Genomic DNA, 10,415 nt, shown 5'->3' with positions numbered 1-10,415 from the left:
TCCAGCGAAGGGAAGGCGGGCCCCAGCACAGGCTCAGCTGGGGCAGCCAGCAGATCCCTGTACACAGATATGCACAGAACCACAAGCGGGTGGGGACACTTCAATACTATGCACAAAGGCACGGCTCCCAAACTGGCAGAACTACAGCTGTGTACCCATTCCCATGACACACCCACACTGAGCCAACCTGCTGGAACACAGGCAGGCAGCCACATGGCCCAGCCACATTACTGACAGACATGCAAATGTGCACCACACACCAGGGCACAGATGTGTCATGGACCATCACATGCATAGGAACTGGAAGGGGACCCACCCACAGTTTCCAGAAACCATTGGTCCACACAGGTATGTGTGTGCTGGACACATATCCAAACACATGCACTATCACACACAAGTGCCACACGGAGGTACAGCTCAACCGACCTGCCCTGCCCACAGGAGCACAGCCTCAGCCGACTTACACCTACCCGCCTTGCTCAGAGCAGGAACTCAGGATGTCTAGGCAACACCAAACAGACAAGACACCAATGGAATGGGACATTTAATTGTCTCTAGGGTGCTCCCAGGTTGGGGATTGCGGGGCCTTTGGCAGAGCCCAGGCTAATGGAACTAACGAAGATGCCCATTAGCCAGTGCCAGGCAGGGTGGCAGTCCCAGGGCCAGGTTGAGACAGCCAGCACTTGGGCTGTTGCTTAAGACAATTTCTGAGACTACTGGGTCAGGAGTGCTGCCTCTGAATGAGGAGAGGGGGCTACAGTTAAAGGGAGGAGGAGGGGCTTGGGATGGGGGACAGGGCTCCGAGGGCAGAAGGTGAGGAATAACAGGGAGTTGGTCACAAGTTCATGGCCCACAATGGCGGGGGCTGGGGAATGTGGGGAGGGAATGCAGTTGGCCAGCCTGGGCTTGGCTCAGGCCAGTTTCAGGAACTCCTGCAGCGTGTTTTGTTCCACAGCCTCCACAAACAGCTCATAGTCCTGGGGGAGGGGATGAGAGAGGTGGTCACCTGAGTGCTGGAGCTCTGACTCTGGCCTGAGTCCATCTATAACACTCCCCCACCCCCAACCCCCAGGCCCATACCCCACAGTACTGGTCTCCATTAACAATCTGGGGTGGGGTGGCCTTGGGGTTGCCCGCCAAGGCTCGCATCTCATCCCGTAGGGCGTTGTCCTGGGAGATGTCCACTAGCTGGTACGGGATGCGCTTCCCATCCAGGATGCGGGTTACTTCGCTCTGCTGGGATTTGATCTGGGGGCAGAAGGTGGGCAGGGGTTATGAGCAAGCTGGAGGGCTTGGGGTGGAGGAAAGGAACCCTGGGCAGACGGGGAGTGTGGCTAGGAGCTTTTGTCCCCCTGTCCTGACCACTGGGACTTTTGAGGATGAGACAGGCTTGCGGTGGTATGGGATGAGAGAGGGACCACCGACCATGGAGAGGGAAGTCAGAATGAAGGGAAGCGGGATCAAGCTCAGGGTGGGTAGAGCCAGCTCAGCGATGGGGAGGCAGTGTCGGCCTGGGTAGAGGCTGGTAAGGGACCACCCTCCCTTCCCAGGTCCACACGGTGAAAGAGAAGGGCAAGATAAGGACGCGGTCTGGGTCGCCTGGAAGGGGGTGCAGATGATGGGCGTCCGAGTGACGGAGGATGGGCGTGGGCAGCTCACGCTGGGGCTGCTGAGGCCCCAGGATGCGCGATGAAGGCGCTCACATTGGGGCCGTGAGGCCCGTGGTGGGAGCCGACCCAGGAGGCCGTGCCGGAGCTCCGCGGGCCCCCGCCCCGCCCTCGCCCTGGGGGCGGTCCCGGCGCCCACGCTCTCCCCGAGTGGGCCCCGGGCAAGCACTCACTTCGCGTGACCCGGTGACCGACGTACTGTAGACGCGCAGGCCGCTCATGCTGCGGGCGGACGGACTGGCGGCGGAGCGGTGGTGGCTGCAGCTGCACGGCCGGGAGACGCTGCTGCCGCTCGGGAGCGGTTTCCTTCCTGCTCAGCCCGCGAGTCACCGCTCTCGGGACCAATGAGCGACGCGGGCAGGGGCGGGGCCGGGGCGGGCCTGCGCCACCCCGCCCAGCTCACCGCAAGTCCCCTCCCCCCCCCAGGGCTGGGCTCCGGGACCCCCGTCCCACGCTGGCTGCGGGCTTTGGCCTCTCTCCTCAGGGCGCAGTGTGAGGCTGGGGAGGGCCCCACGGCTGGAAAGGCCGCCTCCACAGCCTCGCCTGGCTGTGCCGCACCCTCTGGGCTTTGCACTTTGAGGGCTGTTTTCAAACCTCAAGTTCCCAAGCTGGGGAACCTGGCTCCGAGGGGCCCTTTCACCAGGTCCGCCAGGGGACACCAAATACGGCCAACCTGTCGGGAGAGGAGGCGCACCAAAGCTTTGCCCAAACTTCCTCTCCAGGCATGGCATGCAGGTTCAGCCAGGAAGGGTGGCGGCAGGAGACAGGGCCACACCCTCATGGAGCCAGATGGAGGCCACGAGGCTGCTAGTTCTGGAAAGAAGTTAGTGTCAGGGCTCCTTGTTAAAGACCCACAGCTGCCCGAGCTCGTTTGCCTCAGTGGATAGAGCCTCAGCCTGTGGACAGAAGGGTCCCCAGTTTGATTCCAGTCAAGGGCACATGCCTGGGTTGCAGGTTCCATCATCAGTAGGGGGCCTGCAGGAGGCAGGCAATCCATGATTCTCACCATTGATGTTTCTCTCCCTCTCCCTTCCTCTCTGAAATCAAATACAAATATTTTAAAAAAAAAAAAAAAAGATCCACAGCTGATTTTGAGGTAACCCAGCTCAACCCCCAACTCCAGCTGCAGATGGCACTCTGAAACCACTCCTACTCTCAGGAAAAACACAGGGAGCTCAAAGGGAGCGGATTCCAGGAACCAACCCACCTTTGGAGACTGCTATCTGCCTGGGCTTGGGCATGTTGCCCCTGAGCAGTCCCCCAGGAAGGCAATCCTAGCTCCCCGAAGCAAACAGCACCCTGCTTTGCTCTGGGGAAGCCACTTCCTCATGGTGGCAGTTGACTTCCTCTCTCAGAGGATTACTCTTTCCAGTGGTAAATCTGCTCTATGATTCACGGCAGCTTTGCCCAATAGAGAGTTGTGTGGGAAGAGATCTAATTTTTCCCGTAGAACAAGAGAGAAGTAGAGATACAGACACGAGGCTGGACCTGCTAACGGTCCCTCCTTGCTGTCTGGGGAACTTGGCTAACCTCCCCGGCTTTGGCTTCAACAAGCCAAAATAAGGGGTGGAGTAGGGGACTGTGGTGATGGAAGGCAATGAAAAACTGAGGAGTCTGTAAATTTTTATTTTGTAATCAAAATAGGCAATACAAACCAGTTGACATAACAACAATTCATATAAATAACTGCTTATAAACTTTATGAGGAAAAATACCCGAGAGCATGGTGGCTGGGCTTCCAACACAGGGTGGAGACCAACCAGGCGGTTCTGCCTTCAGGAGAGGAGGCAGGAGCCCAGAGGCTAAGGGGATGGCTGGGTGAGGCTGCTCTGAATGGAAGGGATAAGTCACTCCATAAATAAAACACAACTTGTAAAAACACTTAAGGAGTCTCATTCAGATCCAGGAGTGAGGTCTAGGATATTGCCCTGACAGCACAAAGCTTAGCAAGAATCTCATGTTTGCTGTTTGAGACTCATAAACTGTTCAGTGTTCCCCATACCTACACATGACCTCCACTTGGCTGGGCTCCAGCTCTTGAGGGGGCCTGGGGCCAGCTGGGCAATCAGATACAAACAACTGTGAGATGCTCCTTAAACGAGGAGGCAAGAGAAAACAGAAAGCAGAGAGTTCCAAGGCCCCAGAGAAACAAACAAAAAACACTGAAAACTATACCTTAAAGCTAACCTGTATTGGGTACTCCGAACTCTCAAGGAGCCCAGAGCAGGAAAGGGAACCCCCTCAACAAAAGAGGCACAAATTAGGGCTGGGCATTGGCCCCAGCCCCAGGGTGAGGGGATGAGCAGCTTGACAGTTGACCTGTGGTATTTTGGGGGAAATCCTGCCTAAACCCAGAACCACAGGGAAGAGTTTGCACTCAAAATCCAAGAAGGGGGCTACCTGGGTGGCCTGAAAACCAAGAAGGGAGCCAAGGCCACAGGGCAGCTGGAGAGGGGGTCGCCTATAAAATGGCACAGATGGAGGAGCCCGGGCTATAATCCCTAGGCCTCTAATTACAGTGGGTACTATGCTAACGAATAGATCACCCTGAGGTGTCTGTGAGAACAGGAGCCCTGAGAAAGCAGCAGTGGAACTGGGCCTAAGCAAGCCCAGAAAGCCAGCTCAGCTCCCAGGAAGGCTGGTGCTGGGGCCTGAGAATTCTTAAATGGCCATTGTTACTGGTACTCAGCCTTTCCAGGCCCCTCTAATGAACTCTGGGCAACAACAGGACCAAGGTATGGAGTGGGAATGAATGTGGATCCACCCCAAAGGATGGAGAAGGGAAGTGAGCAGCCTGTTTGTCTCTGACATCAGCCTGGGGCTGGGAATAGTCTGTGAAGACTTACCAGGTGACCTGCAAAAGTTAATTAGTAACTCCCCCTCACAGTATGAATCAAGATGACAGGACAAATGCAATCCAACAAGGCAAAGCCAGTGTGTGACAGGGCAGGCACAGTTCCCTAGTCAGCCCCTGGCCCCAGATCAGGCTCTTACCTCCCTTCTACACCTTCTCTCTGGGAATAGCAGCAAACAGGAGGCAAGAGATTGTCAGGGCAGGACCTGCTGAACTGGGCTGTCAGCACACCAGATCCTTCCTTGGGGAATACAACCTGTCCCATGCCCAGCATTCCTCATTGCGTGATACAGTTTTCTCCCATGTCCTGGGCATATCTATCTGACATGGTGGTCCTTAAATCCTCGATGTCATGGCGCAGCTGTTGAACCTCTTCTAGTTTCCTCCTGATTACATCCGGCTTCTGTAAATCTAGTGGAGTCCCTGGGTGCTGTGCAGCTGGAGGGGAGAGCATTTTGAGAGAATGTTAGTTAAGGGAAGCTTTCAGGTGGAGGGAGTAAAGCCCATGGTCTTGAGACACAGCACTTTTAAAAAAGCAGCTGGGGATAGTGGGTGGAAAATTTGCTGCCTAAGGGCCACTTTTTGCTTGTCTTGTGCCCAGGGACCCCCCCAAAGATGCCTATTTCCAAAACAGATTTTCTGAACATCTCCTTTACAAAACACAAACTCTCAGAGGGCAGTGACCAAGCCTCCATAGCCCTGTTGCCACGTTACCATAAAGATGGGAAAGGGGATGAGGATGAGAGAATGAAAGCCATTCCCCTCTCCTGGGTCCCAGACTGGTCTGAGGACTCACAGTGAATGCCCAGGAGCAAGGAGAGATTGGGGTCATGGCCCTGGGCCCTCTGGGTCACAATGCTACAGACAGCTTGCAGATCTTGAAGACAACTGGCCAACTCCTGGTGCAGCTCAAATGCCAGCTGGGCCGTGTCTGGTGAAGATGGGCACCCTGGTTGAGCTTGGCGCAGGTGTTCCTGGAGCGTCAGATTCTTTTCAATCAGGTCCTGGTTCTGTGCTGAAAGCTGAGTGGACAGATGGACAATATTAACCCAGGTCCAGAGAAAGGCAGTGTATCTGTACCTGAGTGTGGATATATATGTGTGTGCAGGGTATGAGTCAGGTGATGTTCCTCCTCCCCATCCCTACTTACAGATTTAGCATTCCCACTCCCTTCTCAATTCCAGGCCTACTTCCTCCTGTAGGCAGGCCCAGGCCCACAGGACTCCCGAACTGGAGAGGAAACCACTCCCCAGCAGACTCTGAGTCATCAGCCTCCAGGTTTCTGTTCAGGAACCAGAGAACATAGTCCCGCCCCTCGGAACTTTATCTGAAGCCAGTCCCTCAGCCAACACTGTTAGCCAGGCTATTAGAGAAGGCTTAATGTGAACTGTGAAATCTGAGGAGACACTGGTTTCAATCTCTCCCTGCCACCCTGACAAAAGTGGCCACCAGCCAGTCTGATCAGAGGGTGTCAGAGGAATAAAAGAAGTAATAAAGACATGACAGCTAGTGGACACTGGTGGGGAGCTGGAGAAGCTGGGGACCTGGAGAACACAGTGCTGGAATTTATCCTTCCTTTTCGGACCTTCACTTCAGTGGAGCTGGGCTCACTACACAGACCAGTTACTCACGTATTACCTGTGTCTCTTTCCTCCTTTCACCCTGAACAGCTTAACCCACTCTGCTTCCCTCCCTATCTCTGTTCTAAAGACACTGAACAGTTCCCCCTCCAATCCCAGCCCTTCACCCACAGTGAGCCATGTGACAATCCTTGCAATGGCAGACTCCTTAGGTCTTGGCCATTGATCTTGGTTGTCCCCCATGAGCTGTTTACTCCATGAGGACCACCAAACCCTCTGTGGAGGGTTTAAGTCTTCTTGAACCTTCCCTTCCCAACTCCACAAATCTGTGGCTGCAGGAAGACAAAGGGAGAGTGACTTTCCATATACAAGAAGCATTCCTGGGTAATTATGGCCACTCTAAGACAGGCTTAGGACCTTTAATATAACGGATGATGCAATGTCCCTTTTTATTCCTCTGCCAAAAAAACCAAAAAAATAAACAAAAAACAGCAATAAAAAAACCCTCAGCAGGCACCTTTTAAACATGGGAGCTCATGTGGGAGTAGGATGGGAAGGGTACACAGGACTAGCTGATGCTGCTCACCTCTTTCACAGCTGTGCGAAGTTGCTGCAAGGCTGTCTCCCTCTGCTGGGCCTCCTCTTTCAGGGCTTGGCTTGTTCCTTCTTCCTGAGCCACTTGCTGCTCTAGGCTCTAAATTCCATGGCAAGGAGTGATGGGAGAACACACCAGGGGTAACAGGTCTGGTTAGGACCATATCACCTCTGGCCTGGACTATAGAGTCCTACCCTGCCCACACACGGCTGCTAAGAGATTATTTTAGAATAGCCCTGATTGAAACCCTCCTATAGCCAGTGACCATGTACAAAATAAGAGGCTAGTTCCTCACAGGGTATTCCAGGCCAGTCTAGCCCTTACCGACTTTTACAGCCGTATCTCTTTTTACCCTCCACACCACCTCCACTTTAGCCACACCTACAGAATAACTAGCTGGCCTTCATCCCTCAAGGCTCCAGCTTCAATATTGTTACTCATTCCTCTTCCCCTTCACCCAGACTTCTCTTCTGTTCTGCCTGTCACCCAGGAAACCTCCTCCAAGGCCACCCAAGCTTTCCTCAATCTGCAAAACAGATTCAATTAATCATAACCTCACCTTGCTACTCATACCGCCCTCAGAGACCATGAGTGCCTTTGTTGGTTGTACACATGATGCTCCCTCCACTAGACCATTACTTTCTTTTTTAAAAATATTTTTTTTATTGATTTCAAAGAGAGGGAGAGGGAGAGAGAGATAAAAACGTCAAAGAGAGAAAATCACTGATTGGCTGCCACCTGCACATCCCCACACCAAGGATTGAGCTCGCCACCTGGACATGTACCTTGACGAGGAATCTAACTGTGACCTTCTTGTTCACAGGTCTGAGCCACGCCTGTCAGGCAAACAATCACTTTCTTGAGAGCAGGGAACATCCATTAGGTTGAATTCAATGTTTGCTGATGACTTACTGTGACATGCACTAAGGCAACTAAAAAGGATGCTAGTCTTTAAGGAGCTCACAGTCCAAGCCCCTCACAATATTGTTTTAAATGCTTTTACACAGATGAGAAGGGGTAGGAGAACACTCCCACAGGCACCAAATCTAGATAGTAATGTATGTGTGTGGTGTGTGCATGCAGGGGTAGCCAGAGGGAGGGAAGTATTTATATTTATTATCTTCTGCCTCTTATTCTATTCATTCCAATTTCCCCCTGATTTTGTAACTGATTTGAACAAATACAATATTGTAAAAATCTGAATTTTCCCATTTGTATTAATAAAAATATGTAACTTCCCAGGAGAATATCTTTTTTATTTTTATTTTATTTTATTCTTTTTCATCATCATGAAATACCCAATGTAACTATCCTAAACCCACATAATTCCAGCAAATTCATCTAATAATTTGCCTGAGAAGTCTCATCATGGCTAAATGTACCATTTAACATGTTAAGCTTTTGCAACCTTTGTGGAACATAGGGTTCCAGAAAACATAGACATTAAACCTCTACTAAAAACCCAAGATTTTAACTATATTTGGTTTGACTACATTGTAATAGGACTTGAAATATGAATTAGGTGAACTAAATAGGCATCGCTTGACCCACATAATGGCAACGGTGGGATTGCAGCTTTTGTTGCTCCTCAGAGTAAGTGTGTTTTATCCATTTTAGTGTGAAACCTCTTTTAGAGTCCAAAGAGAACCTGAGTGATCCTGCTTTACCTAAGATTTCTTAGAGAACCCAATTAAGGACATGCCCACTCTGACCCAAGATAGAAACCAAGAGTTCTCTTTGATTTTTCCTTATTCTTCAATCCGCTATATTCTGACAGTCACTGATTCCTCTCAATTTTACCTCCTAAAATTCACAGAAATGCCAGGTTCCTTCATCATCTCTCACTAGGATTTTCACAACAGTTCACTGGCCTCCAGCTTTACCTCTCTCCCAAGAGCAATCTTTTTCCATAAAAAGCCTGAATTGCTAACTTAACCACACCACACTCCAATTAAATGCTTTAGAAGATTCCCGTAACCTACCTAAAGAATAAAAGCTGCCTGGCCAGTGTGGTTCAGTGGTTGAGCATCGACCCATGAACCAAGATATCCCCAGTAGGGGGCATGCAGGAGGTAGCTAATCCATGTTTTTCTCTCTATCCCTCTCCTTTCCTCTCTCTCTAAAATCAATATATTGCCCTAGCTGGTTGGCTCAGTGGGTAGAGTGTTGGCCTGCGGACTGAAGGGTCCCAGGTTCAATTCTGGCCAAGGGCACATGCCTGGGTTGCGGGCTCGATTCCCAGTAGGGGGCATGCAGGAGGCAGCTGATCAATGATTCTCTCATCATTGATGTTTCTCTCTCTCTCTCCCGCTCCCTTCCTCTCTGAAATCAATAAAAATGTATTTCAAAAAAAAAGGAGCTTGGCCAGTGTGGCTCAGTGGTTGAGCATCGGACCCATGAACCAAGAGTCACAGTTCAATTCTGGTCAGGGCACATGCCTGGGTTGCAGGTTCCATCACCAGTAGGGGGTGTGCAGGAGGCAGCTGATCAATGATTCTCTCATCCCTGATGTTTCTCTCTTTCCCTCTCTCTTCCTCTCTCTGAAATCAATAAAAACATATATTTATTTTTTTAAAAAGCTAACTTAATTGGAGACAAATTCTTCCCATTCCCCAGTTCTCCATTCACCATCGTACTTCAACAGTATCACACTGCTTGCAGCTCCATGTGCAAAACCCTGCTGTTTCATGCCTCCATGTTCCTACCTGTGCTGTTCTTTCTATCTGGAGCTCTAATACCATCCCTTCCAGCTCTACCTCTCTGCCTGCCTAATTCTTCCTCCTCCCTCAAGGGTTATGACCTCCAGAAACCCTTGATCTCCTCCTCCTCAACCAACTCTTCTATGCTCCCCTAGGGTAACATGAACATGGCACTCACCGTATTGTGCTGAAACCCTTTCCCAACAAGATTGTAGGCTAAAAGCACTGAATGGATCTCATTCTTGTTGTATTCCTAACACTGAACAAATTGGATGGTAGAGAACGGAACAGTGTTGGATGAATTCTAGAGATTCCATTAAGTACTGCTCACCATATCCCAAGAACTCCAGCTCACCTGTACTTGTGAGTGTAACTGACCCATCTTCTGCTGTTGCTTTCCCACAATCTGAAAGGCAAAGTTACCAAGGAAGGCTATAAGCACACGTTGGTGTTGAGGTAGGAGGCAAGAGGGCAAGAGGCTACACTAGGACCTGTGGTCTGGCTATTAGCTCTACTGGCTACAGCCAGCCAGTCAATAGTGAGATCAGGGTAAAGACAAGGTAACTCTACCTACAGAAATACAACCCAGATTTCTTATCCGATAGGCTAACCAACTTCACACTCCTGTGCTCCAGTCACACACACACAAATGAGTGTGGACTTATTACTGGGGGTGAGAGACAACCTCACCCTGATGACGGTGGGCCAGTGGAATTAACTTTATATATAGCCAGCATACATTCTTGTTCTTTGATCAAGGACATGACTAAAAATTCAGTTGAATAAAACCTGTCTTATCCAGGGCTGTAATGGTTGTTACTTATAGCCTTCTCACACTGAATGTTGAAGGAGAGGACCTGAATAGGCCCAGTTTCCTGTTCTTTGAGACATCAGGTATTCTCTGAACTATTTCTGGGTCTTCTTTTTAGCTGATTTGTGATCAGTCTCACCAACAGGCCCTGGACTGCTCCTTCTCTGCTGAATTAGGGCCACATCAGTGGTCAGATCTCTGTCCAGTGC

General features: G+C 50.8%; 2 protein-coding genes across 5 annotated transcripts in view; both read right to left on the bottom strand.

Annotated features, from left to right (window-relative positions):
• Positions 1–527: 527 nt before the first annotated feature.
• On the bottom strand, positions 528–1,972 carry SH3BGRL3 (SH3 domain binding glutamate rich protein like 3). The gene is made up of 3 exons (XM_070404432.1): positions 1,841–1,972; positions 1,081–1,248; positions 528–977 (listed from the first exon to the last, which is right to left on the bottom strand). The coding sequence occupies exons 1-3, from the start codon at positions 1,886–1,888 to the stop codon at positions 912–914; spliced, it is 282 nt and encodes a 93-aa protein (XP_070260533.1). The 5' UTR covers positions 1,889–1,972; the 3' UTR covers positions 528–911.
• Positions 1,973–3,276: 1,304 nt separating this feature from the next.
• The window catches only part of CEP85 (centrosomal protein 85), a 34,484-nt gene continuing 27,345 nt past the window's right edge, over positions 3,277–10,415 (bottom strand). For 3 of the 4 annotated variants that reach the window (XM_070404425.1, XM_070404423.1, XM_070404426.1), the window contains 4 exons: positions 9,751–9,801; positions 6,688–6,795; positions 5,318–5,543; positions 3,277–4,959 (listed from right to left, as the gene is read on the bottom strand). In XM_070404425.1, the coding sequence (XP_070260526.1) occupies positions 4,799–4,959; positions 5,318–5,543; positions 6,688–6,795; positions 9,751–9,801 (546 nt within the window). In that variant the 3' untranslated portion in view covers positions 3,277–4,798. Of the gene's footprint in view, positions 4,960–5,317; positions 5,544–6,687; positions 6,796–9,573; positions 9,802–10,415 lie in introns of those variants that run through there. The other variant, XR_011470208.1, reaches the window with a different exon arrangement.

Source organism: Myotis yumanensis, unplaced genomic scaffold, assembly GCF_028538775.1.
Source record: "Myotis yumanensis isolate MYYU_CA2020_CCGP unplaced genomic scaffold, mMyoYum1.0.hap1 SCAF_2, whole genome shotgun sequence".
Taxonomy (NCBI): domain Eukaryota; kingdom Metazoa; phylum Chordata; class Mammalia; order Chiroptera; family Vespertilionidae; genus Myotis; species Myotis yumanensis.
Note: the sequence above shows the minus strand (reverse complement) of the source record. Positions and strands in the feature narration are given on the sequence as shown.

Excerpts from the sequence above, each read along its gene's own strand:
- SH3BGRL3 (XM_070404432.1), bottom strand. The coding sequence starts at position 1,888 with ATGAGCGGCCTGCGCGTCTACAGTACGTCGGTCACCGGGTCACGCGAA. Across the intron at positions 1,249-1,840 it reads CGGTCACCGGGTCACGCGAA|ATCAAATCCCAGCAGAGCGA; the intron begins GTGAGTGCTTGC and ends TTCTGCCCCCAG. Across the intron at positions 978-1,080 it reads ATGGAGACCAGTACTGTGGG|GACTATGAGCTGTTTGTGGA; the intron begins GTATGGGCCTGG and ends CCCCTCCCCCAG.